Below are 26,474 nucleotides of genomic sequence, written 5' to 3'. Positions count from 1 at the left end.
CATAAAGTGAGTTAAGAAAAATTTCTCTTTTCCATTTTCTGAAAAAGTTTGTATAAACTTGGTAGTTTTCTCCCTTTAAATATCTGATAGACTTCATCAGTGAAGCTATCTGGACTTGGAATTTTTTCTGGGAATAATTTAAATTACATATTAAATTAATTCAGTATAGAGAGAGTTTCCCCCTATCCCTGTAGCTCAAACGGTAAAGAATCTGCCTGCAATGCAGGAGACCTGGGTTCAGTCCCTGGGTCGGGAAAATCCTCTGGAGAAGTGAATGGCAAGCCACTCCAGTATTCTTGCCTGGAGAATCCCATGGACAGAGGAAGCTGGCAGGCTCCAGTCTTTGGGGTTGCAAAGAGTCGGACATAACTTAGCAACTAACACACACACACTCACACACAGAGTCTTTCAGGTTTTCTATCTCTTCTTGAGTCAGTTTGTTAATTTCCCAAGGAATGTGTCCATTTATTTATATTATCAAATGTACAGACATAAAGTTGGTTATAGTTCCTTCTTATCCTTTCACTGTGATAGCTATACTTTCATTCTTTATGATGGTAGTTTTTGTTTTCTCTCATTTTTTTCTTGATCAAAGAAGACTCTGGATAGATTTTTTTTTTAATGTTTTACTATAGAAAGGTTGGGTTTGTGCATTTTTCCCCCTATTGTTTGCTTCTATTTCATTAGTTTCTGTTATATGTCTTTCCTTCTACTTACTTTGGGTTTAATTTGCTCCTCTTAATTTGGAAACTTAGATAATTTATTTTAAATCTTTTTTTCTAATATGAACATTTTAAACTGTACAAAAAATATTACTATGTACTAATTAATTGCATCCCACAAATTTTAATGTTTTATCTAATCAACTAAAAATATTTTCTAATTTCATTTGTGACTTTTTAATCTGTCCTGTGAATTACTTAGAATTATGCTGTTCTTTTCCAAATATTTGAGAAATTTCTAAGTATCTTATTGTTGCTGAATACTAATTTAACATTTTTGTGGTCAGATAATGTGCTCTGTATGTTTCACAGTCTTTTGAAATTTACTGATATGCTTTATGGCCCAGCATATGGTCTATCTTATACAATTTTAAACTTTAAGATTTCCTTATAAAATTGGTTTTAAATAGAATATTTTTCATCTTTATAATCACAAGATGAAATCTCTTGCCAAAGTATACCATCAAAATTGGTATAACTCAAACGGCACATATACCATATTCTTATGCATAAATTAAATGTCAAATATGCACAAATTATTCTTAAGTGAATGCCTAAAATATTAATATCATTGGTTTCATTAACTTTATTCCATTTTTAAATAGTTATAAGCATTCCAGGTTTTTTAACCGTCTTAAATGTTAGTTTTTAACTGGGATGGTACTGCCACCTAGGGGACATCTTGGGAAATTGTTGGCATGTTTTTTGTGTGTAGCTAGATGGGTCCAGCAGCAGCAGCAGCAGATGGGTCGCTAAGAGTCTGAAACGACTGAGAGACTTCACTTTCACTTTTCACTTTCATGCATTGGAGAAGGAAATGGCAACCCACTCCAGTGTTCTTGCCTGGAGAATCCCAGAGACGGGGAGCCTGGTGGGCGGCCATCTATGGGGTCGCACAGAGTCGGACACGACTGAAGTGACTTGGCAGCAGTAGCAGCAGATGGCGTTACCTCTCCATTTCAAGACAGTAGAGATCATTACAAAGTGTTTTTAAATGTTTACAAAAGATACCTAGCGCTGGATTAATGCTTCCTTTTGAAAATCATTTATTTATTTTTTGTTTTGGTTGCGCCGCATCTTCACTGCTCCCTGGACTTTCTCTAGTGCAGCAAGTGGGGGCTGCTCTTCATTACGGTGTGCAGGCTTCTTCTAGTGGCTTCTCCAGTTGCAGAGCATGGGCTTTAGGTGCGCGGGCTTCAGTACTTGCAGCTCACGGGCTCAGTAGCTGTGGCTCAAGGGTTCTAGAATGTGGGCTCGGTAACTGTGGCGCACAGGCTTAGTTGATCCGTGGCACGTGGCATCTCCCCAGACCAAGGATCGAACTTGTGTCTCCTGCATTGGTGGGGATTCTTATCCACTGTACCACCAGGGAAGTCCTCTCACCTGTTTTAATCCAGAGCCCCCTGTCCTGCTTAAGAAAAGTCACACAAAAGGATTCCCTAGTGGTCCAATGGTTTGCACTCTGCACTTCCACTGCAGAGGGCGTGAGTTCAATCCCTGGTTTGGGGATTCAGATTCTGTAAGCCTTGTGGCACAGCCAAAAAAAAAGTCACACAAGATCTGGCCTATGAAAAGGCAAAGAGGTGAGCACAGGGAAAATTTTGAGACTAAAATTGAGACGCCATTTCCCTGGCCCCCCTGGCACTGTCCACAACAAGCAGAGTGACCTCAGGCAGGCGCCCCTGTCTATGGGCTTCTGTCTCCCCAGCTGACCAGTGCATGGGCTGGGCTCTCAGAGTTTCTCACCCTCACCCCTCCAACCACAACATTCACAGAGTCACTGAGGCTGAAGTCATCACTCATCAGTTGGACCCTTTTTGTCCTTCTTTTCCTGCCCAAGATCTGCATCTCTGGGTATGTTGGTCCTTTGCTAAAGGCCAGCAAGCTTTGATCATAGAGAAAAGCATGGTTCATCCTCCTGACAGCAAATCCAGAAGTTGAATGCCTGGCTCCAACTTTGCCTCCCTTTGTGAGTTCTCTGGGTGCCCTCAGCACAGTTGGTAAGAAGTAAGGGTCCTTCTTAAGCAAGAAGTGGTTGGGGTCCAAAATGGTTGCATGGTTACCAGGAGAGACCTTGAGACCACAAGGTGGGAGCTGGTGCTAGCAGATACTATTTTGAGAATGGCTGGTAGTGTCCTTGAGTTTGATATCCTTCAGAAAATTCAAGTTCTCAGTGATGCAGGAATGTGACTGAAACCACATCCACAGTCACATACACATGACCTTGCTATCTAGTGAAGGAATCTTGTCTTGCATTGATGTCATGGGAAAGGGGAAAGCATCTATCCTTATCTTCAAAATGAACATTCTAAACAACCTGGGAAATGGATTCTTTTTGTTATGGTACTTAAAGCAGACACACCACAGGTATTTGACAGGTCATAAGACAAGTCATTCTAGCTATCATAATATTCAAGCCAAATCACATATAAGCCAAAATGACTTCCCCATACCACAATATGTGAAAATGTCTACCATCAACATCAACAGTTATAAGCTGGTAGCATGTACTTTTGACACGCTGTGATGAGTGAGAATGGCAATTTACCTCTGTGATCTTCCTCTGTGATTAGATAGATTAGACTTCTATCTAATCATGGGGGGAAATTTCAGACAAATCCCAGTGAGGGAACATTCTCCAAAATACCTGACCAATACTGCTCAAAACCATTAAGGTCAACAAAAGCAAGGAAAGCATGAGAAACTATCACAGCAAAGAAATACCTAAGTAGGCATGAAGACTAAATGTCATGTAATATCCTGGACTGGATCCTGGAACAGAAGGATGTTAGGTTAAAAATAAGAAAATCTGAATAAAGTATGATTTTGATAATAACATGCCAACATTGGTTCATTCATTGTAACATGTGTATCCTACTAATATAAGATATTAATAACAGGGGAAACTGGGTGCAGGATATATATGAACTCTCTGCACTATCTTTGCAGTTTTTTCTTTGAAAATAAAGTTTATTTTAAAATATGTAGTCTTTATAGTGGTAAAGAACCCGCCTGCCAGTGTGGAGAAGTAAGAGACGCGAGTGTGATTCCTCGGTGGGGAAGATCCCCTGGAGGAGGGTACAGTATTCTTGCCTGGAGAATCCCATGGACAGAGGAACCCGGCAGGTTATAGTCCTTAGGGTCGCAAAGAGTTGGACACAATGGAATCAACTTAGCATGCACTCACGCATACAAAGACAATGACAAAATTTTACCCAGCAATGTGGAAAAAGAGTAAGTAGAAAGACTTATCATTTTCCTGGATAAAAAAAATTGCTTTTGTAAAAATATTTCTCCCTGAATATTTATTTTAAAAATCAGCTCAATTTCCATCAAAATAGCAAAAAAAATTCTGAAATTGAAAAAGATATTTGTAAATTTCATCTGAAGAACTAATTAGTAGGAAGAATCAGAAGTGTTTTAAACCTAAGTGAAAATGGTCACAGATATGAAATCAAATATTATATTTATAAACATTAAAACAGTGTTATATTGTTGTCAGAAGAGATCCTCATTAGGACAGAATAGAATATTCCAAAACAGGTACACTGGTTTATACACAAGTATATGTATTGTGAGTATAAGGTTAGAATTTTAAATCAAAGAGGAAATGGAAGATGATTTAATAAATGATGTTGGAATATAATAAATGATGTTTATATCTGAGCTCATCAGCGAAGACATACATAGATACGTAAAACTCCCTATATGAACAAACTAAATTCCAGATGAATTAAAAAGTGAAGCCACAGAAGAACCCCCACCCCCACTTCCTCAAAATACAGGTGATGATGTATCTGACAGCTAGCAGGGACAGCTATTTTTTTAGATGTACAAAGAAAAAAATAATAAATTAAAGTATTGGCATATTCACATAAATATTAAAAACTTTTCTGTGTTTAAAAAAGTCCCCTTACTCCCTTGAAAAAAAAAGACAATGATGAAATGGAAACAAAACTTTGCAACATCTCTAAGAAAGAATTAAGATAATTAAATATAAATAAATTCCTATATCTGTAATGAAAAAATGTAACATGTCCATGGAAGAAACATCCAAGAATACCAGACCTTATTCACAAATAAGACAGTATAAGCCTAGTAGTTTAGCCTGGGGTTTCCCTGATGGTTTAATGGTTAAGAATCCTCCTGCCAATGCAGGGGACATGGGTTTGATCCCTGATCCTGGAAGATCCCACATGCCACAGAGCAACTAAGCCCATGGGCCACAACAACTGAGCCCACACGCCCTAGAACCTGTGCTCTGCAACGGGAGAGGCCCTTGCAGTGAGAAGCCTGTCCCCTGCAACTAGAGAAAGCCCTCAGGCAGCAAGGAAGACCAGCACAGCCAAAAATAAACTAATTGATTAATTTTTAAAAATAATTTAGCCTGATCAGCAGTAAAAAAGAAAGTTAAATTAAAATGTTGTCATTTTTCCTTTTTTTTTTTTTTCAGTGTTACAGCTCTATTTTATTTAGATGATAGCAGGAAAATCCATCTTCGAGGTGTGAGGGCACTTCGATCCAAAGACTGGAAGAGAAGAGCGCCCCATCGTGCAGGAGAGAGAGAGAAAGAGCGTATGCACGCCTAGGAGAGAGAGAGACAGAAAGAGCATACTGGGAGAGAGGGAGAGGGAGAGAGAGAGAGAGTGTGTGTACGCATACATGGGAGAGGGAGAGGAAGAGAGAGAGAGGGGGGAGAGAGAGAGAGAGAGAGAGAACCCTTTGGCTCCTCTGTTTATATGTCTTTTTCTTCCCCCGGGCCTGTCCTATGCAAATTGGGCTTTAGGCAGGAGCGCTGTTCTACCTGAAGTCCTCACTCTGGTCCTCGGATCTTCCTTTGACCTTCCTCTGTTCTATTTTCGCAGGCTTTTCCCTTCTTTGTCTTTTAGCCACCCCCATTTTGGACTCCTTATCCCTATTCTAACTACCTAACATTCCCCCCTCAAGAGATGGGAGGCCCAATTCTTTGGGAATAGGGGCGTCGAGGTCTCTCTGGCTACTTCCTGCTGAACTGGGACGGCGAGGGGCATTGGGCCTCCCCCGCTTGCTAGTCTCAGGCCTCGGAGTCCTTATAGCAGTGTCCGTCTAAGGGTGACTGATATTTTCCGTGGTTGGCTGTAGTTTTATATCTTTGTTGAACTGGCACTGCATGTCGTAGCTTGACAGATGTATTGAGTATCCTCTTCTGTTTTCTTCCACAGCTTGACTCGTGAGGAGTGAATCCAGGAGTCACGTCCTGGCACCTTGACTGCTGGCGGCAGAGGCTTAGCCTCTGTGATCTCAAAATGGGAGACTACTGCGTATCCGGCTCTTCTTTTTCCATCCAAGACAAAGCTGCTTCCGTCAGTGTGCCAGATTTCCTCAGGATTGATCAGAGGATCTTCTGACAATCCCTCTCGGGGCTTTGTCCAGTGGTCCAAGGTTCCTAGACAGGAGTGAAAGGGGAGAGAGCCCTCGGGGGTAGGCAGGAGGGTGGCTGGGTTAAGAACCTCACAAGGGGATATAGTGAGGCCTGCCTGGATTTTCCATCAGTATTACTTGATATCTGAGGACTCTCAGATTTTTTTTTTAAGATTTTTTTTTAATCTTTCATCAGAAAAGTTTTTTTTTTTTTTTAAATGACAAAGCTAATTGTTGGTTAGGAGTAGAGAAAAATAGATCCCCTTCCATACTTTTAGAGGGAGTATAAACTGAAGCAATACTTTTGGAATGTAACCTAACAAGAAAGTATCAAGTGCCACAAGAAATGTATAGTTTCTGACCAAGACAATATTTGAGCACCATGACATAAGCACTTCAGGATAAGCTATAGAGCAAAAATTTAAACCCTTAACAATGGTGTGGGGCAGGGCTGATGCATCGAACTATAGTTTACCCCCAGGACAGAATGTCTGATGACAAGTGAAAAATCACACTGAAATTATGAAAAAAAAAAAGCCAAATGCGTAGGGACAGAAAATACATCAGGGGCTTGGGGTCAGGGAGAAGTCGATTGCAAATGACCATGAGAGAACTGGGGACAAGGGGGTTTGGTGATGAAAACATTCTGTATCTGAGCTGGTGGTTGCACAACTGTAAAGGTTTGTCCAAACTCATAGAAATATACACTCAAAAGTTGAGTCTGGGGGTTTCCCTGGCAGTCTAGTGGTTAAGACTCCGCCCTTCCACTGCAGGAGTCTCAGGCTCCATCCTTGGTCAGGGATCTTATCTTAATCCTGGCATGTCTCATGTAACACACTGCTCCCCCCCCTCCAATTGAGTTTTACTCATGTAAATTACACCTCAATAAATATAACTTTTAAAAAATCCAGTTGAAGAATAATCAAACAACTTGTGCTTAGTCCCTCAGTCGTGTCTTTTTGTGACCCCACGGCCTGTAGCCCGCCAGGCTCCTCTGTCCATGGGGATTTTCCAGGCAAGGATACTGGAGTGGGTTGCTATGCCCTCCTCCAAGGGATCCTCCCAACCCAGGGATGGAACTCAGGTCTCCCGCATTGCAGGTGGATTCTTTACCCTCTGAACTACCAGGGAAGTCCATGAACACTTGAGTGGGTAGCCTATCCCTTCTCCAGGAGATCTTCCCCACCCAGGAATCGAACCGAGGTCTCATGCATTGCTGGCGGATTCTTTACTAGCTGAGCTACCAGGGAAGCCCATTAAACAGCTTGGGGAAATATAAACGGTAGATTGAATAAGTAATTTGCAAAGTAGCATGCAAGTGTGATTGGAACTTGGAAGTGAGGTTACACCTTCTGAGAGTGATGGAAATGGGGTGGTCTTGGCGAGACAGACTGGAAGGAAATGCCCTAAGATCTACCAGTATCTCCGTCTGGAAGTGAAATTAAATTTTTCTCCTTGCGTTCTGTGTGGGTGTTTTTTTTGTTTGTTTGTTTGTGTTTTTTTTTTTTTTTTTGCCGCGAACAACGCTTCTGTCAGGGGGCAAAATGTTACACTTGGAACCCCGGTCCACTTGCAATGTCTTTCGGGTGCTTGAAGGTTCTTTTCCCTTTGGTGGAGCCACCAAACAAGAGAGAAACCCATTCGGGCGGGGGGCGGGGGGCAACCACCGGTGGGTAGAAGAGAGCCGGAGGAGAGGGGCGGGTGAAGAGAAGGACCAATGTGGTGAAGGCGGGGGGCGGGCGAGTGAGACTCGGGCGTAGGGATGGCCAGCGGGTTGGGGCGGGCGAGCAGGCGAGCAGAATGTGCTATCCTGCGTCTAATTGGGGCAGAGATGCTGCGAGGGGCCGGCCGCGTCCCTATTGGTTCTTCGGACAAGCACAGCACCTCCCGGAGCTTAATCATTTCCAGAGCTCAGCTGCAGCGAAGAGGGCGTCACCATGATAAGTGAGTTTCTCCTTCCCATCAGGCGGGCGTCCTGGGCAGGGGCTGCCCTCCCAGACCCCAACCCCCCAAGCGCCAGAGGACTCGCTTCTTTCCCTCAATACCTCAACCAACTCTCCCTCTCCTCTCTCCCAAGAACGAGCGGCGGCCGCTGCGATCGGAGGAGGTGACTTGCCTGCATGCCTGCATCCCTGCATCCCCGAATCGCCAGGCCTTCACCTGGTCCCGGTCCGGGGATGGATGGGAGGCCTTAGAGACGGGGCGCCCCCTCCTCTCCTGGAGCCTCTGGGGTGATTCTTAGGGACCGAGAGCGGTACACCCTAGGAAGAGGACCCCGCGATCCCCCACGTAGCTGCTCCTCTAGTCCTTATATGTAAAGAGTATGTAGAGAAGATTTCATTTGGAAGGGTATTTGCTGCTAAAAACAGCAGTGGTTTATTGGTTTATTTCACCCCAACACACACACACACACACAGAAGCCCAGGGAGGGGTGGTGACTCCCCGTTATCACACGGCAAGTTAGAGACTCAGATAGGTGCCTCCCCTAAACAGCTGTCCCTAACTGGCTCCGCAACTCCCTTCCCACACGTTTTTCTTTACGTTCGGACCCTTCTCCAAGCGGCTGTCTCCCGTCTGCTCCGAGCAGACAGTCCCCAGAAACTGCCAAGGACTCCTAAGGAGGAGTCCACTCCCCTGAGCCCATGCCCCCGACCCCAAAGCTCCTCTTTCTCTGCAGCCCTGGCCGTGGCGGCTGTGCCCGCGGTGCTGGGCGCCGTGGGCTTCACCGGGGCTGGAATCGCCGCCTCCTCCATCGCGGCCAAGATGATGTCAGCGGCCGCCGTGGCCAATGGGGGCGGGGTTGCCGCCGGCAGCCTGGTGGCCACTCTCCAGTCCGTGGGTAAGGGTCCGGGACGGAAGGGGGGCGGGGGGAACAGAGGGGAGGAGGGTCGGACCAGCACTAGAGTCGGCCGGCCCCGAGGCTAAGCCTGAGGGAGGGCTGGTCCCTCCCCTCCAGTTTCGTGGTCCTCAATGTCCCTGGTTCTTCGTCTCTCCCTCACTGTTCTCCCTGAGTCCTGCGTGAGCCTTGCAGGTAGGAGTGGAGTGGAGGGCTGAGGCGGTCCTGGGAAAGAGAAGAAGGGAAGGAGCCCAGGGTTTGTGAGAGCTGGGCTCTGGGTCTTTGTTGTTGGTTAGTTGCTAAGTCGTGTCTGACTCTTTTCAGACCCCATGGACAGTAGCCCACCAGGCTCCTCTGTCCATGGGATTTCTCAGGCAAGAATACCAGAGTGGGTTGCCATCTCCTTCTCCAGTGGATCTTCCCACCAAGAATCGAACCCGCATCTCCTGCATTGGCAGGTTCTTTAGGACGGAGCCAGGAGGGAAGCGTGGGCTCTGGGACTAGCCCTGCCCAAATCTGACACCTGAGTGGCCTAGGCAGGTCCCCTCCCCTCTGAGCCTGTCGCTCTTGGGGTCTGTGGCTGACTCTCTCTCTTCACCCCCTTCTCTGGCTCTTTCAGCTGCCTCTAGCTCCCTCTGCCCAAAGCAGAGCCCTGGGGGATTCAGGACCTAGAGGAGGCATCCACGTGGGATCTCTGGGCCTCAGGCCTTCTGAGGGGGTCCCAGTCACTCGCCACTGGACCCTTCCTGCGCTCACCCTCTGTCTCTTCCACAGGGGCAGCTGGACTCTCCACATCATCCAACATCCTCCTGGGCTCTGTTGGATCAGTTTTTGGGGCTCTGCTTGGAGGGGCAAAAAGGGCACCCCCTTCCCCTCCTCCAGGTGGATCCAGACCTGAAGGGGAGCAGCCAGGAGAAAATGTACCCCAAGTCGAGCCTCCAAAACCCCCGCTCAGGCCAGAGAAGCATGAGAAATAAAGATCATCTGCAGATGTACCTCCCTGTCTTTGCTCCTTGCAGCCCTGGGGGGTTGTGAGCTGTGAACTGGAAGTTTCGATTTCTTCCCATTCTCCCAACCTGATGGGCTTCCCAGGTGACTCAGTGGTAAAGAATCCACCTGCCAATGCAGGAGACGTGAGTGCAGTCCCTGGGTCAGGAAGACCCCCTGGAAAAAGGACATGGCAACCCACTCCAGTATTCTTGCCTGGGAAATCCCATGGACAGAGGAGCCTGGTGGACTACAGTCCATGGGGTTGCAGAGTCAGACATGACTTAGCAACTGAACCACCACACTCCCAACCTGTCTTCTGGTGGGGGGCAGAGAGGGGTGGCTGGCTGATCAAGCACAGTATCACTTGGCAGGAGGCTCTCACTGGCCCCCATCTTACAGAGCATGGGCTGTATAACCCAGGGCCATTCGTGGGCCGTCAGTGGGTCTCAGTTTACCACTCACTCAATAATGCTGAGTGCTTACTTGCTCAGTCGTGTCCAACTCTTCACAACTGCCTGGACTATAGCCCACCAGGCCCATCTGTCTATGGGATTTCCCAAACAAGAATATTGGAGTGGGTTGCCATTTCCTCCTCCAGGGGATCTTCCTGACCCAGGGATCAAACCCAAGTCTCCTGTGTCTCCTGAATTGGTAGGTGGATTCTTTACCACTGAGCCATCTAGGAGGCCACACTCAACGATGGGATTGACAGAGGTTCCTAGTGAGGCAGAGATGAGGGGTATCTAGGATGCGTATAGAGCCACTGACCCCAGATCCCTATGCCCTTGCTCATTAATGGACACCAGACATCCAGAGGTGGTCAGGACACCGGCCTTTCTCAGAATGCTGTGGGGAGGCTGACAATCAGACCACCAGGACAAGGACAGTATAGTGTGCCAAGTGTTACAGTGGGCACCTCGAGAGGAAGAGATGGGGTCAGGAGCGGTCCCTATGCTTTGTGTCTGGAAAATTGGAAGGGAACTGGCATTTACCAGTTCCTCCCCTGGCAACAAGAGTTCTTGGTCTCCCCTGAGACTCCGTTCCCATCCAGAATGAGCTCTCACTTCCTTCCAGAGAGGCCTCATTCTCTGGAGTCTTTTTAAAGGAGGAGATCATCGGTTCTAAAACTGCTGCTCCTGGTCCTATGAAGAAGGAGGGGCTGCTTAGGACACAGGAAGCTGGAGAGAGTGTTACTCCTCCTGACAATAAGAAAAAGCCTGAAAACCTACAAAAGCATAACTTCCCTTGAACACCTGAAAGAGCTGAAGAGGCAGGGCCACCAGATGGGCCTGAATTCTCAGGGAGATCAGGTTCCTCCAAGGAGAGCCCTGGACACCACCCTGGGCAGAGCACAGGAGGGAGCTGGGGCCAGTGCAGGGGGGTGCAAGTTCAGCTGAAAGCCTTAACTATCCTCAAGGGCAAGGGTAGGCTACCATGAGTGCAGGGGGGCCCCGGGGAGTTACAGTCCCAAGGATGGATGCTTCAGGCCAGCCTGAAGGTTCTTCTCCCAGCGACCCACTGGGCACTCCCAAGAAAGACTGGAGGCAGGAGGAAACCCAGGGAAAATGTCCCTCATTGAGGCAAGACTGGCAGAGGGGAGCTGCAGCCCCACCCCTAGGGAACAAAAGCCTTATTCTGCTAGGGCAAGGAGAGTAAATGGTAGTCCGCAGAGCACAGGTGAAGATCATTGTAGACGGGAAAGAAAAGGAGAAAAAAAAACCTTTCCCCCTGAAGTTGGGGTGCTAACCTTTCTGGACTCGGATGGTAAGGCTCTGCCCACCACTGAGACAGCAGGGGGAGGGGAAGGGTATCCAGAAACCAGCACCCCCAAGTCCAGGTCCACAGTGGCTTCGAAGACTGAGACCCCCCTGGGGCCACAGAGAACCCCTCAGCCCTGACCACCAGGCTAGCAAAGGACAAGCAACACTGCGGGAAGGCCAGGGAACCCAGATGTGAAGCTGCTGGATCACAGACGGCAGCCAAAGGAACAACAAACTCCAGACCCCCAGCTGAACTCCTGATCAGATCGACCTCCTGTGCGTAGGGCACGCGTGCCCAGTTGTGCCAGACTGTGCGGGGGTCTGCCGGGCGCAGGGGCGAATCTGTGTCTTCTGCATTGGCAGGCGGATTCTTTATCACTGAGCCACCTGGAAAGCCCGCTCCTCGCCCCACCCCCTTGCCTGCCGGGCACCTCGTGCAGGGCCCAGCATAAATCCCATTCACCTCTGTTTCCACTGGGCTAGAGCAACAGATCCTGTGGGAGCTTTGCCCAGTCTCCCCAACACTGGCTCCCAGTGCCTGCCCGCTGCTCCCCCCTGCCAGGCCCTGCCCCTGGGGGTGACAAGGCAGGCTGGAGGTGTCAGGTGTTTGTCCCCCCCCACCCCCAGAATAGCCCCCAGCCAGGGACAGGTTTTAGTTTTGGGGGATAACTCCCCACCTCCAGAGGTCACATACCAGCACATACCAGCTAAAAAGATCTTCAAGAGTTAAACAATCTTGGTTATTCTTTAGCTGTTACTATTAACACTAACAAATACTTGTAGCTAGAGTTGCCCTTCACAAAGTTAAACAAAGCTAATTACTCTCTGACTTCATACAAGTTGTATTCTGCACCTGGCATTCTTCTCTCCCACACTCTTGCAGCATCTGCATTTCAAGGGGAAAAAAAAAAAAGGTCAGGAGACAATAAGTTTAGGGACATCAGACCCAGTTCCTCAATTGCCTAAATGCTGTGGCCATTTCGAAACCTTGCAAAAGGAAAAACAATGATGATAGAAAACCTCTCCCTATTCCCAGGGAGGGGCGCACTGTTCTTGAGGCCCTAGCCAACTGTGTTTCCTTTTGCTCCTCAAAAATAAATAAATAAATAAAGCTGCTCTTTTCTTTTTCCTCCAAACTCTATCTCCATATTTCTACTCCGCATCGGTAGACAGGGAGCCAAGATCTAGGAAACACTAATCTGCACAAAGCCACAGGTCAAGGCCCTTGAGGGCGATCACGCAAACCAGCGGACAGTCCCTAATTCTGTAGTTTGTCAGGGAAAGCCTGGCACAATTTCAGTTTCCCTTTCCTTTTCGGTTTCCTTTTCTGCTGGAAGATCTCTGTTTCCAAAGTCACTCAAGAGAGTCTGGCGGAGGCTGGCTGGACAAGGGTTGTAATCATTTAAGTGTATACCTCCCCAACCTCAGGTTTCTTCATCAATCTGAAATTATTTGAGTCATTATGAAAGCTATTTTATCTCCCTGAACACAAGCTGATTGCTTGAGCAGGCAGCTGGGACAGAACTGATGGGCAGCGAGCCAGGTAAAGGCTCCAGATCTCCTGGAAATAATGCACCAAGAAAATGTGAGTTATGGAAAGAAGCCTGTCTTCAATAGCAGCCAGAGTCAGGGACTTGGGGTCGTGTCTTATAGGTTCTTTAAACAACGTCTGTAAAAACAGGGGTGGCAGTGTGACCTTTCTTGGAATAGTGTGTGGATTTTATGTGATGCTTCACGCGCAATGTCTTAACAAGAGTAAATATATTTTTATTGTTGTTTACTTTTTTATAATTATTGACTTATTTTTATTCTTAAAACATCAAAAATACTATCAAATAACTTTTTTTCCCCATTTATTTTTATTAGTTGGAGGCTAATTACTTTACAATACTGTAGTGGTTTTTGCCATACATTGACATGAATCAGCCATGGATTTACATGTGTTCCCCATCCCGATCCCCCCTCCCACCTCCCTCTCCATCCCGATCCCTCTGGGTCTTCCCAGTGCACCAGCCCTGAGCACTTGTCTCCTGCATCCAACCTGGGCTGGTGATCTGTTTCACCCTTGATAGTATACTTGTTTCAATGCTATTCTCTCAGAACATCCCGCCCTCGCCTTCTCCCACAGAGTCCCAAAGTCTGTTCTGTACATCTGGGTCTTTTTCTGTTTTGCATATAGGGTTATCGTTACCATCTTTTGAAATTCCATACATATGTGTTAGTATACTGTATTGGTCTTTATCTTTCTGGCTTACTTCACTCTGTATAATGGGCTCCAGTTTCATCCATCTCATTAGAACTGATTCAAATGAATTCTTTTTAATGGCTGAGTAATATTCCATTGTGTATATGTACCACAGCTTCCTTATGCTGCTGCTCTTGTCCCAGTGCTTTTAGAATTGCTCTGGGGGTAACAGACACCAAGTTTGATCTCTGAGTCAGAAGATCCCCTGGAGGAGGAAATGGCAACCCACTCCAGTATTCTTGCCTGGAGAATCCCATGATCAGAGGAGCCTGGTAGGCTACAGTTCATAGGGTCACAGAGAGTCAGATATGACTTAGCATGCATGCATGAACATGGGGGTGGTTAGGATGCCCCAGGGGTGTCTCAGAAGTTGCTGTGGGGACTCAGGAGGACAGAGGGTGGGGCTCCAAGGAAACGGAAGCCCTTTCCTCCCTCCCCCAGTGCAGATTCTATGGACGTCTTGGCACTCCAGTCCATATCCTCCCTGGGCTTGCTACCCTCCCCCCACCTCCCTTTCCCACAGTCTCAGACCAGCCATGGGGCCCCTTTGGTCCCTCGATTCTCTCAGGGGGAGAGTGAGCCAGTGGTGAAGCTGTGATTCTGTCAAAGGATGAGTGACCCAAGGCTGGGGGCAAAGAGGAAAGAGGGCCAGAGATGCCAGGGTTGGGGGAGAGATTTACATCTGCTTCCCTTTCATGTCAGATTTCCCACGTGTCTCAGTGGTAAAGAATCTGTCTGCAATGCAGGAGACATAAGAGACACAGGTTTGATCCCTGGGTTGGGAAGATCCCCTGGAGGAGGGCATGGATGGCAACCCACTCCAGTATTCTTGCCTGGAGAATCCCATGGACAAAGGAGCCTGTCGAGCTGCAGTCCACGGGGGTGCAAAGACTTGGGCGACTGAGCACAAACCCTTTCGTGTCTGAGCCTTTACAGATGTCGCATCATTGCAATAACAACAGAAATGAAGTTTCTTTCCTCTCCTGAGAACAAAGGAAGTAAGGAGAACAAGGAGCAGGCTAGAGGAGAAGTGTAAACAGGCCTGAAAGAGTTAATCAGCCCCACTTTTAACAGTTACTAATCTGTAGTGTCTGACTCAATCTGTCCTTCAGAAAGCTAACCTATCACCCCAATACTATGTAAACCCAGGGTCCACAAATCTCTGGGATCTAATGCCTGATGATCTGAGGTGGAGCTGATGTAACAATAATAGAAATAAAGTACACAATAAATGTAATGCATTTGAATCATCCCCAAACCATCACCCACCCCATCGGCCCATGGAAAAATTGTCCTCCATGTAAACCGTCTCTGGTGCCATAAAGGTTGGGGACAGCTGATGTAAGTTAGATCCTGCACTTGGTATTTGCTCTCTTTGCACTCTCTTATATAGCAAATCACCCCTTATAGCTGTTTGCATTTCAGAAAGAAGGTCACAGGTCAATAACCCAGAGATAAATGGATCCAATTACTGGGCTGCCTGACACCAGCTGTGACTGTTTTGAAATAATTCAGGAAGAACAGTGCAAGACGTTCATTACTTTGAGCCAATCGTTTACCCTAAAACCACAAGACCCAGGCTACATCAGTTCGGTTCAGTTCAGTTGCTCAGTCGTGTCCAACTCTTCGCAAATCCATGGACTGCAGCACGCCAGGCCTCCCTATCCATCACCAACTCCCGGAGTTTACTCAAACTCATGTCCATCAAGTCGGTGATGCCATCCAACCATCTCATCCTCTGTCGTCTCCTTCTCCTGCCTTCAATCTTTCCCAGCATCAGGGTCTTTTCAAATGAGTCAGTTCTTCCCATCAGGTGGCCAAAGTATTGGAGTTTCAGCTTCAGCATCAGTCCTTCCAATGAATATTCAAGGTTCATTTCCTTTAGGATGGACTGGTTGGATCTCCTTGTAGTCCAAGTGACTCTCAAGAGTCTTCTCCAACACCACAGCTCAAAAGCATCAATTCTTCGGTACTCAGCTTTCTTTATATATAACTTCTTTAAATTTAAATTCTACATAACTTCTTTAAATTCCCCTAGGAGGAGGCACAGTTCTTGAGGCAATAGCCTGCTGTGTTCTCCCCTTGCCTGGTAGAGGAATAAAGCCATCTTTCAATTTCCTCCAAACTCTATCTCCGTATTCTTTTTTAATTGGGATATAGCTGATTAACATGTTGTGATAGTTTCAGGTGAGCAGGGAAAGGACTCAGCCATGTATCTGTTCTCCCCCAAAACTCCCCTCCTATCCAGGCTGCCAGATAACCTTGAGCAGAGTTCCATGTGCTACACAGTAGGTCCTTGCTGGTTATCCATTTTAAATATAGCAGTGTGTACATGTCCATCCCAAACTCCCTGACTATCCCTTTCCTCAACCTTTCCTGCTGGCAACCATGTTTGTTCTCTGAGTCTCTTTCTGTTTCGTAAATAAATTCATTTGTATACTTTCTTTTCAGTTTGTGCATATAAGGGATGTCACATGATATTTATCCTTCTCCATCTGATTTCACTTCAGTATGACAATCTGTAGGTCCATCCATGTTGCTGAAAATGACATCATTTCATAATTTTTAATGGCTGAGTATATATGTACCACATCTTCTTTATCCAGTTCTCTGTCAATGGACACTTAGGCTGCTCCCATGTCTTGGCTTTTAAACAGTGCTGCAACAAACACTGTGGTCAATGTATCCTTTTGGAGCATGTTTTTCTGTCTATTCAGCATCAGTGGAAAAGGAGTCAGGAATTTGGCAACACCATGACAAGCTTTGCCACAGGAGTCCCTCTCGTCAACTTGGAGACCATATGAGGTCTGGATGAACCTTTCAACAGGCATCTCCTTCCAGATATCAGAACATGAGCAGTTTCTTTTCTTGGGCTGGTCAGATTCTCAAGAAGAATTTTCCTCCCTCCGTTTTGGATGTTGTAGGCTAGCTACAGCATTCTCAGTTCCTGTCAACGAGGAAGACTGAGAGTCTCAGCCCTTGTATGGAGACTTTCATTCTAGTTTGAAGCTCCTGGTGCCTCCTGGCCCAGGGGCCCCACCTCACCAAAACTAAACTTCCAGGAGTCTACTAGAGGGGACTCCCTGGGGGCCTGCCTGCTTCCTAAATAGACTTCCAGCCAGCCCTCTTGCTGCCAGTCAATCTTATTGTCTACCTGCAGTAGGACACACCACTCTGATGTCCAAGGCTCTGGGGGTCCTAAGGGCAAAGTTGCTTCTTTTCCCCTTTATCCACTGACACCTTAAGATTCAACTTTCTTGGGACCGCCAAGTGGAGCCCCATGTCTGTGTGACTTCTGCCTTCTAAATTATGTTACTGTCCTCTTCTGTCCCAGTCTCTTTGTTGATATGGGTTTAAGCCTTTCTTTAGTCCTTTCCTGTTGTTTTAGTGGGATTTTGAGAAGGAACAGGTAAAAATAACTCTATTGGATTGATTTCTCTATTACTTGTAATCAAAAGATTCCCGTGTTCACGAGAATATACATTTGCTTATTGTAAAAGAAGCCCTCTTGACTTAAGCAAGAGAGGCTTCTTTCTCTATTACTCAGTCATATAAGAGTCTCAGCTGGAGTGTGGGTTCAGCTCAGGGAGGCCCAGGCTCCTGCGGTCTTGTTGCTCTGCCTTCCTTAAAATGCTGCTGTCACCTGCAGGTGGAGGATGGTCACCCCCCTGACCACAGCAGAGCCCACGGGAAGAGGCCAAGGGGCAAGGCGGAGCCCCCCACTCCCCTTAAGGGCATGCCCAGAAAGCTGCATACATTTCCACTCACTTCCCACTGGCCAGACCCAGTCCTGTGAGCACTTCACTGCAAGAGGACTGAGAATGCAGTCCTTGCCTGGGAATCATATACCAGCCAAAGATCAGGGCTCTGATTTTTGCCAGAAGGAAAGAGTAGTCCTCTGCCATGTTGATGAAGACAGGAAGCCATCCTAGCTAGATTCCCACAGTGGGAATTTGCCCTGCCTCTTCACGCCCTCCTGAAACTGCACAACTCAGACGGGACTCAAATCCAGCCAAAACCCAGGTTGGGACTTGAATCCACTGTCTTTTAATTCAGATCACACACCTGGTCTCAGGACTTAAGAAAGCTCGGGTTCTTTATATTTCAGCACAGAAGGAATTCCGCAAGAGGCAAAGTGATAGGTAACTGGATTTATTTAGAGAGATACACATTCTATAGACAGAATATGGGCTCTCTCAGAAGGCAAGAGGCTGTGAAATATGGGGTGGTTAATTTTTTTTTTTAATTTTATTTATTTGTGACTGTGCTGGGTCTTCACTGCTGTTCTGGGGCTTTCTCTAGTTGCTGTGAGCAGGAGCTACTCTGCTTGCTGGGAACTGAGATCCTGTCAGGTTGCTGATGGCTCCTAGGAGAGAGTGGTCAGGGGTGTCGGGCTTGTGATAGGGTCACAGCCATATTGAAAACCCTTCAGCATTCCTCCAAAACTCTCCAGACAGAATTCAAGCTCCCCTTCCTCAATATGCCTACTATAGTCTGAATGTTTGTATCCCCCTGAGAAATGGAGCATTTCCTGCCATATCAATAAACAAGGATGTCACAGTCACCAGCGATTCCAGTCCTGCAGGGCAGCTAGGAAGGAGAAGGATGCCTGCTCCATCTGGCAGCATTAGGCTGCAGCCCCTCCCTACAGTGAGCACTGAGGAACTCAGGATGTGAAAAACACAGGATATTGGCCCCAGATAGCTGAGATGCATATGAAAGAAATGATTTCAGTGAGCCCAGACTCTAGCATCTTCCCATACCTTGAAAAGCCCCATGCACAGAAAAGCACTAAATTTCTTAACCTGAGATATCTAGTTTCCTTTAATTCACAACAATACTTTTGATGTTCAGACTACCTGCCCTCTGTTACAAACTTCTATATGACCTGACTCCTCCCCTCACCTTCTCGGGGCAGTTCTCACAGGGTTACTTGAGATGCTGTCTCCTGGGCTTGAAGTCTTAAAAATTCCCACCAAATAAAACCCAATTCTCATCTTTTAGGTTGTGACTTTTTTAAGCTGGCAGTGTCCTTATAAAAGAGGCCATAGAGCACTCTTCTGCCCCTGCCATCAAGTGAGGACCCAGGGAAAAGTCAGTCACCTAGGAACCTAAATCTGCTGTAGCCTAGATCTCTGATTTCCCAGCCTCTAGTACTATGAGAAATAAAATTTCTGTTCTTTATAAGCTGCCCATTTTATAGTATTTTTGTTACAGCAGCCTGAAAGGACTAAGACGGTACTGTCCTGTGCCTTCCTTCTGGGCATGCCCAGAGCCCCGGGCTGGCCTCTGGTGTCATCAGAAGCCAACATCAATGGAGGTCCATCCACCCAGCCAACTAGGAGTGCTGCCTCGGGAAGGCCAAATTCCCTAGCACCAAGCCCAGTGCCTCTCCTACAGCACATGCTCAGAGATTTTGTGGAAAGGAGGACTGAATCAACCCCTAAGTGAATTTTCTGGTGTTTTGGGATGGAACCCATCCTGCTGATAAGGAGTTTCTAAAAGGCCTCACCCTGGGGTGAGAAGGGTAATTAGGGACCAAGGCCCTGCAGTGGAGAGATCAGTGCAGCTGTGCCAAGTCACTTCAGTTGTAAATGCCTCTTTGTGACCCCATGGACTGTAGCCCGCCAGGCTTCTCTGTCCATGGGATTTCCCAGCAAGAATACTGGAGTGGGTTGCCATTTCCTCCTCCGGGGGAATCTTCCCAACCCAGGGTTTGAACCCGCATCTCTTATATCTCCTGCATTGCCAGGCGAGTTCTTTGCCACTAGCACCACGAGCTGGGAAATCAGGCCCCCCTGACAAACTAGGTTTCCTTTCTAACTATTGAGGGGGGGGGGGAAAGCCAAGGCATTGGACTTGACTTCGGAAGGAAGCAGTGACATCCTGAGACCCTTCCTTTTGAGCCTGAGGCTGGCCACTTAGGAAACAGCCATGGGTAGGGGGCCTGCAAATGAAGCTCCAGAGAGGAAGCTCCCTTCCATTCCATTCCTGACTTTGCACAGGCACTGTGCCCAACACTCACCCTAGCTGAGACCTTTGAGTTTATTCAAATGAACACCCTATGTAGAGAAGCGTAAATGCAGACCCAGAGTGGAGGCGACTCCCCTGGGGTCACACACAGCCCTAAGCCAGGCAGGGGGAGCCTCCGGTCTTCACATTTAGACTCAGTCCAGCTCTGGGCACCCCAACACCGTGTCACTCTAAGAGTGGTGAGCCTTCCCCCCGCACCTGACTTCAGGCCAGCAAAAAAGGAAGGGACCCAGAGGCGTGGCAAAACTTGCTTTTTTTTTTTCACAACTCGTTTTTATTTCTCATTTTCCTCTGGGGGTGCAGTGTTTGGCACTTGTCACCCCAGGACTGGGTCCCTCACTGCATCAGGCTGGTAGGCAGGGCCCCACCTGGTCCTCTTCTCTGCCAAGGGAGCGACAGGGAACTGTTAGAGGCCCACCAGTTTGGACGCGAGGGTGGACCCAGCGATGCCCAGCAGGAGTTTGGATGACATGCAGAGTCCACTTGCTCCTGGGGGAGAAGCAGAGGGTGAGTAGAGTGGGGTGGGCAGGCTGGGGGGCATCAGGCCCAGAGATCCCACCCAGAACCCTCTTCTGCTTCCCCAGCCCCCAGGGATCTCTGTTTGCGGGAGTGCTGCTGCAGGCAGGTACGCAAAAGCATGAACTCCGGTGATGAAATCAAGAGCCGGGAGCTGCCTCCCTCTCCAGGGAAGAAAGCTGAACCCCAGGTGGGACAGAGATTCCCCAGCTAACCCAGAAAATCTGCTTTGGGCAGAGTCAGCCTGATCCCAGCACAGCTACAGGCCAGAGCATCTTCCCTCCTTCCTATATCTGCTTCAGAGAAACCCAGAGGGGGGGGGGGGGTGGGGACCACGGAGGCAATACCAAGGGACAGGCAGACTGGGGCTCACTGGGACTGAGGTCAGGACCAGAGGCGCTGAGGCTCCTGTCCTTCCCCCTCAGCCTTAGGAGCAAGCCCCGCCCGGGACACTTACCCACAGACTGGAGGGTGGCCACCAGGCTGCCGGCGGCCACTCCGCCCCCGTTGGCAATGGCAGATATTGACATCATCTTGGCCGCTAGGGAGGAGGCGGTGATCCCTGCACTGGTGAAGCCCACCGCGCTCAGCACCGCGGGCACAGCCGCCACGGTGGAAGCTGTACCGGGAGAGGACCTAGGGTGAGGGGGATGGATATCCCCCTCCAAACACACTCATGACATCAAGCTTGGGGGCTTTCGGAGGTCTGGAGAAGGTTAAGTCTGGGCTTGGGAGAGACTCCAGCATGGCCAGCAGTCAGGAGTCCAGGGAAGCCCCAGCTGATGGGGAAAGCGGAGGGAAGGGCTGTGGAGTCACCGGGGATATGGTGCTGGCTTTCAGCAGGACCTTCCTCGGGAAAGGCCTCAGTTTCTGCCTTAGTAAGATGCTGGAACTGGGGAGGGGGAGGGGGACATTTGCAAGCTTCCTCTCTTTGCTGAGGAAATGTTTAAGCAAATTTTACCAAGGGCCCAGCATAAAGCAGGGAACACATTCTGAGTCCCGCTTGAATCCCAGCTCTGGGCCTCCACAGCATCACTGCAGAGCCCTTGGAAGCCAGAGCCATTGGGCTTCTCCTCAGTGCATCTCATGTGTCCAAACCGTGCACACGTGTCATCCTACATAATCCTCACGGTAACCCTGAAAGAGCAGTCTTGGCCTGTTTTTCACGAGGAAAGCTGAGCTCAGAGGATTTCAAAGCCACATCCAAGGTCACACGGTGAAGGGTCTGCAAGAAACCTGGGCCCCTATTGGGGCTGCCTCCACACGAGTTTCCAAGGAAACTCCTCATTTCTCATCCCATCGCCTCCTCCCCCACCATGGACAGGAGGCCTGGGGCAGGCTGGGGCAGGTACAAGGCCAGTTGCTCCCCAAGTCCCAGGGCTTGGGGACAGACAAGGGCGAGTTCGGCCCAGCAGAGACTCACCTCCGCCCACCACAGCTACAGCAGCCTTGGCTGGAAACCAAAAGAACATTCTGTGAGTGGACCTACACTGGCCACCACCCCTCCACTCACTGAGCCCACAGTCAACCTATAGGGAGGGGGCTGCCCCAGCCTGGGAGACACAGGAAGGAAGGAGCCTGCCTGCTTCACCCAGAGAAATGGGATTTCCTAAGAAGGGGCTCTCTGGGCCCTGATGTTAGTTCATCTGAAAAAGGGTCAGTATTTTATGAGTGTGGAATGAAAATGTTAGTCACTCAATTGTGTCCGACTCTTTGCAACCCCATGGACTATAGCCTGCCAGGCTCCTCTGACCATGGAAATCTCCAGGCAAGAATACTGGAGTTGGTAGCCATTCCCTTCTCCAGGGAATTTTCTGACCCAGGGATTGAACCCAGTTCTCCTGCATTGCAAGCAGATTCTTTACCAACTGAACCACCAGGGAAGTCCGTGAGTGTGGAAGTCAGAGGTATCATATGACCTTCTCCTATCTATCATCCAGAGAAAGTTCTTCAGATAGCAGTAGATCCTCACATAGAGAGACATGTTTAATTTTGCAGGACTTCGCTGAAATCTGGGCAAACATTGTTGAATGCTTGAGTGCTACTTGAGAACAGTGCTGGAACGCCTTGAATGCTCCTGATTCTTCAAGACCACACCTGTTGCCTCCTCCTCTGGAAGGCTGCCCCAGTCTCTCTCAGTCAGAACCATCCTTGCTTCCCTGTGACTGGAGCCATTCACAGCACAGGACCATGGTTCCCTGAAACTGAGAGTTCCTGGAACTCCCTGGCAGAGGTCTTAGTCTGCGGCAGCCGTAGAAGCCAAGACTGCAATCTTTGGGGCCAGTGGGGACCAGGAGTTCTAAAAACAGCAAGGTGTGCGGGAGTGGGCTCAGCCAGCCTCCCAAGAAGAGAGTTTTGGGGCTGCAGTTAAGGAAGTAAAGAGGGTATGAAAATCAAACCCTAAGTGACCAGTAGGGCTTCCCTGGTGACTCAGTGGTAAGGAATCTGCCTGCCAATGCAGGAGATGTGGGTTTGATCCCTGGGTTGGGAAGATACCTTGGAGAAGGAAATGGCAACCCACTTCCATATTCTTGCCTGGAAAATCCCATGGACAGAGGAGCTTGGTGGGCTCCAGGCCATGGGGTTGCAAAAGAGTCGGATGTGACTGAGCGATTAAACAACAACAAAGTGACCAGTGAGCCACCTGGCTGGGGTATGGAACTGGAGACTCAAGAATTAAGAGCCGATTAGAGTGTTTGAGGCTCAGTGTTACTGTTTGAGAGGAGAGAGCATGGCAAGCTGGCCGGCAGCCTGGTGTGCCTGGGCCCTGAAGCACAGGGGAGAGGGTGCTGTGTCTCTGATGGTCTGTCTGCTGGGCTCACCCAGTGGTCACCCTCGGGGAGAGGGGCCTGGCCCTTCTGGGCTTTTCAGAACCTACCCTGCCCCGAGGCTTCCTCCCAGGCCTGGGCCCCTGCATTTCTGTTCTACTTCCTGTCCCAGGCTCGGATGCAGCCGTTCACCCCACCTCCCAACCCAGGGCCCTCGGACAACGGTTCCTTCACTTGTAAATAAGAGGTCATATCATCTTCCTCTGGGATTGTTATGAGAATTAAATGAATTGCCAAATGTCAAGTGCTAAGCTTAGGATACCACACAGCATTTGGTAAAATGTAGCTGTTCTGATTATTTTGTGTTATGAACTGCTTCTCATTCGCTGAGTTCTCTTATTTCTGATCATGAAGAAGTATTACCAGTTGTGGCCAAGGCCCTAACTTTCTTGTCCCACTCCCGCGCTAAGTGGAAGTCCAAGGAGCGGTATGTATCACCCAGGGCTAGTTACCTCCTACTGGCAAAGTGCCCAGGGCCACAGCAGGGGATCCGAGCAGGAAGGAGCCTTTCAGCGTCCCCACCAAGGATCCCAGGGTAGACGTGGCCCCCGCCAGGGCAGCACTGGATGGCAGAGTGAGCCCTGAGAAAGAACAGAGGGTGAATGCACAGGAGTCGGAGGTCAGAGGTCAGGCAGCCCCGTCCCACCCCCACTTCCATCTTGTAGTATTTGCATTGGCAGAGGTGGAGCGATCCCGGGGGTCCACCCCAGGGCACAGAAAGGTGAATGAAGGCGGCTGCACATGGGAGCACTTTGTGTAGCAATTGGAAGCAAGGGATACAGGCTCACCTATCAACCCTGATGGATCTCAAAACACAAAGTTCTCAGGGCGGGGTGGGGCAATAGCAATAAAATGAGATATTCCACACACTCTTCTATACGTAAATTAAAATGCGTACAAACAAAAAAAACAACACCTATTTTGCAAAAATGTAGATGAAAAACAGATGCACGTTCAACATATTAGAAAGGTTGACTTGGGGAGAGGGAATTGCAAGCAAAAGGCAAGATATAAAGTGAGACTAATTAAATAAAATCAAAGATGGGGCTTGCAAGAAGGAAATGGACCTGAATTGAAGAATTGTATTCAAAATTCAGAATTGTGCTCTGGATTTGAAATCTAGCAGGACAAACTTACAAAAGGCTGGCTGGTCACTTGGGCAAAAACATAAAGGAGTTGAATTCTAGGGGTGTATCCCCGGGGAAATGAGAGCCAGAGAATGGGTCCCAGCCACAGGATCCCTTAGTCCAGACAGGAGAGGCAAGGGACCCAGATCCCCTGTACAACTTCTCCACTTCCCCCATGTCCCCCATGTCAGAGTCCTGCCTCCCTCTGACCCTTCTCAGAGAGAAAGCCAGGGCATATACCCAAGGGGAAGGACAGGGGAGGGAGACGGGCTGAGGGTGATGCCGCTCTCCCCACCCAAGACTCCTAGGGCAGGACCCTGTGCGCTGCCTGGTGCCCCCACACCCGGCCCCCCACCAGCCCCTACCAGGAACACTCACCCAGGGAAGGCAGTCCTGCCAAGATGCTGCTGGAGGCCGCCCCACCCACTTTGGCCAGGCTCCCTGCAGACAGTATCTTGGAAGCCAGCTTAGAGGCTAAGAAGGCAACCTTGGTGAATTCCATGGCACCAAAACTGACCGGCACCAAACCTGCTGAAAGAGTGGAGCCTGGATGGGGGATAGGGACACCAGAACTGGGGACAGACCCACCGCCTTGAAAAATCTCAAGGGGCTCCAGCGGGTAGAGAAGCTGCTCTGAGCTTGTGGAGAACGCGGGCTTGGGAAGGGCCCAAAGATACGGTGTTGGGGTGACAGAGTGAGGGGAAGGCAGGTGGGGAAGGGGGAAGGAGATTTTACTTCCTGAGGTGGTCTGCTTCCCTCCTCCCAAAACTCACGTTTCTAGAACGCCCTTAAACCTCCATGGAGCCATTTAAAAGGTGCCAGAATTAGGAAATCAGAACCAATCACGTTTTTAAGGCATGGGCCACGGGTCAAGTTGGTCGGGTTCTTGTTCTCATGCCCTCTCCTCCCTAACTCAACGAGAAGAATGAGATCATCATCCCCATTTTATGATGAAAAAACCCTGGCACAGGGACGGTAAGTGACTCATCCAAGGTCACAGATCTTTGCTTGGCAAAGTGCACGGCAACTGACACAGCTCTGCTGCTGCTAAGTCACTTCAGTCGTGTCCAACTCTGTGTGACCCCGTAGACGACAGCCCACCAGGCTCCCCCATCCCTGGGATTCTCCAGGCAAGAACACTGGAGTGGGTTGCCATTTCCTGCTCCAATGCGTGAAAGTGAGGTCGCTCAGCCGTGTCTGACTCTTAGTGACCCCGTGGACTGCAGCCTGCCAGGCTCCTCCGTCCATGGGATTTGCCAGGCAAGAGTACTGGAGTGGGGTGCCATGGCCTTCTCCAGATACAGGTCTAGGGGCTTCCAAAGCATGGCCTTGGAGTGGCTCTGATTTGCTTCCTCCTATTGTTGTCTCGTCACCTGCCCATCTCGCCCCCACCCAGCCTCAAGACTTGAGGGTCACTCGGGCACGGACGAGGCTCACTGCTCCCAGATCTCAGAGCCCAGGGATGGGTGGAGGTTTAAGTCCTTCCCTCTGGAGACCCAGCTTCTCTGACTGCAGCCGCCCAGATGAGAAACATGAGACAGTTCTCCCAGTGGATCCACCGGGGTCCCCCTACAGTCACCGAGCCCACCAGCTCCCCGAGGGTGGGGGCCACAGGAGGCAGCAGCCCCTTCCCACCCCCCCACCCCCACCCCTCGTCTTACCCGGCGGAGCAGACTTTCTGAAGACGTGGACCTGCCCCGGTTATCTCGAGCTTGGCTGTGTTCAGGGAAGATCTGAAGCAGGCTGTTTACAGCAGCTTCGCAGAGGGAGGAACAGCTCCCTTAACAACAGCCAATGAGATAGCTTTCATTTTCTCGGGATAACGAAAGTCACACCCAGTTTTCTCCTCTCTTGGTAAGCCCATAGAACCCACTGGATGCTTCCCGGACACCCCTCCCCCACGTCCTCTGCTTTAGCTCTTCTCCGAAGTTCGAAGTTCGAAGTTCGTTCAGAGATAACAGTAGCTGATGCTAATTTCCTGAATTTTTCAAACGCTAAAACCACTACCAAATGGAAG

At 48.9% G+C, this 26,474-nt stretch overlaps 2 protein-coding genes and 1 long non-coding RNA gene across 4 annotated transcripts; 1 reads left to right on the top strand and 2 right to left on the bottom strand.

Moving 5' to 3' along the window:
* Positions 1 to 380: 380 nt before the first annotated feature.
* LOC122706532 lies at positions 381 to 8,658 on the bottom strand. The gene is made up of 3 exons (XR_006344406.1): positions 8,522 to 8,658; positions 5,648 to 5,650; positions 381 to 391 (listed from the first exon to the last, which is right to left on the bottom strand). It is a non-coding gene; the product is annotated as an uncharacterized LOC122706532 (long non-coding RNA).
* On the top strand, positions 7,949 to 9,953 carry LOC122706531 (interferon alpha-inducible protein 27-like protein 2). The gene is made up of 4 exons (XM_043921766.1): positions 7,949 to 8,066; positions 8,200 to 8,229; positions 8,800 to 8,961; positions 9,733 to 9,953. The coding sequence occupies exons 1-4, from the start codon at positions 8,060 to 8,062 to the stop codon at positions 9,933 to 9,935; spliced, it is 402 nt and encodes a 133-aa protein (XP_043777701.1). The 5' UTR covers positions 7,949 to 8,059; the 3' UTR covers positions 9,936 to 9,953.
* Positions 9,954 to 20,237: 10,284 nt separating this feature from the next.
* LOC122706235 (interferon alpha-inducible protein 27, mitochondrial-like) lies at positions 20,238 to 26,238 on the bottom strand. 2 transcript variants are annotated; one of them, XM_043921310.1, is made up of 6 exons: positions 26,119 to 26,238; positions 24,836 to 24,988; positions 23,783 to 23,911; positions 21,926 to 21,955; positions 20,960 to 21,121; positions 20,238 to 20,475 (listed from the first exon to the last, which is right to left on the bottom strand). In XM_043921310.1, the coding sequence occupies exons 2-6, from the start codon at positions 24,957 to 24,959 to the stop codon at positions 20,393 to 20,395; spliced, it is 528 nt and encodes a 175-aa protein (XP_043777245.1). In that variant the 5' UTR covers positions 24,960 to 24,988; positions 26,119 to 26,238; the 3' UTR covers positions 20,238 to 20,392. The 2 variants fall into 2 exon arrangements, with proteins under 2 accessions (XP_043777245.1, XP_043777246.1); XM_043921311.1 differs by having other exon boundaries at positions 24,836 to 24,985.
* Positions 26,239 to 26,474: the final 236 nt, after the last annotated feature.

Source organism: Cervus elaphus, chromosome 13 (genome assembly GCF_910594005.1).
Source record: "Cervus elaphus chromosome 13, mCerEla1.1, whole genome shotgun sequence".
NCBI classification, from domain to species: domain Eukaryota; kingdom Metazoa; phylum Chordata; class Mammalia; order Artiodactyla; family Cervidae; genus Cervus; species Cervus elaphus.
Note: the sequence above shows the minus strand (reverse complement) of the source record. Positions and strands in the feature narration are given on the sequence as shown.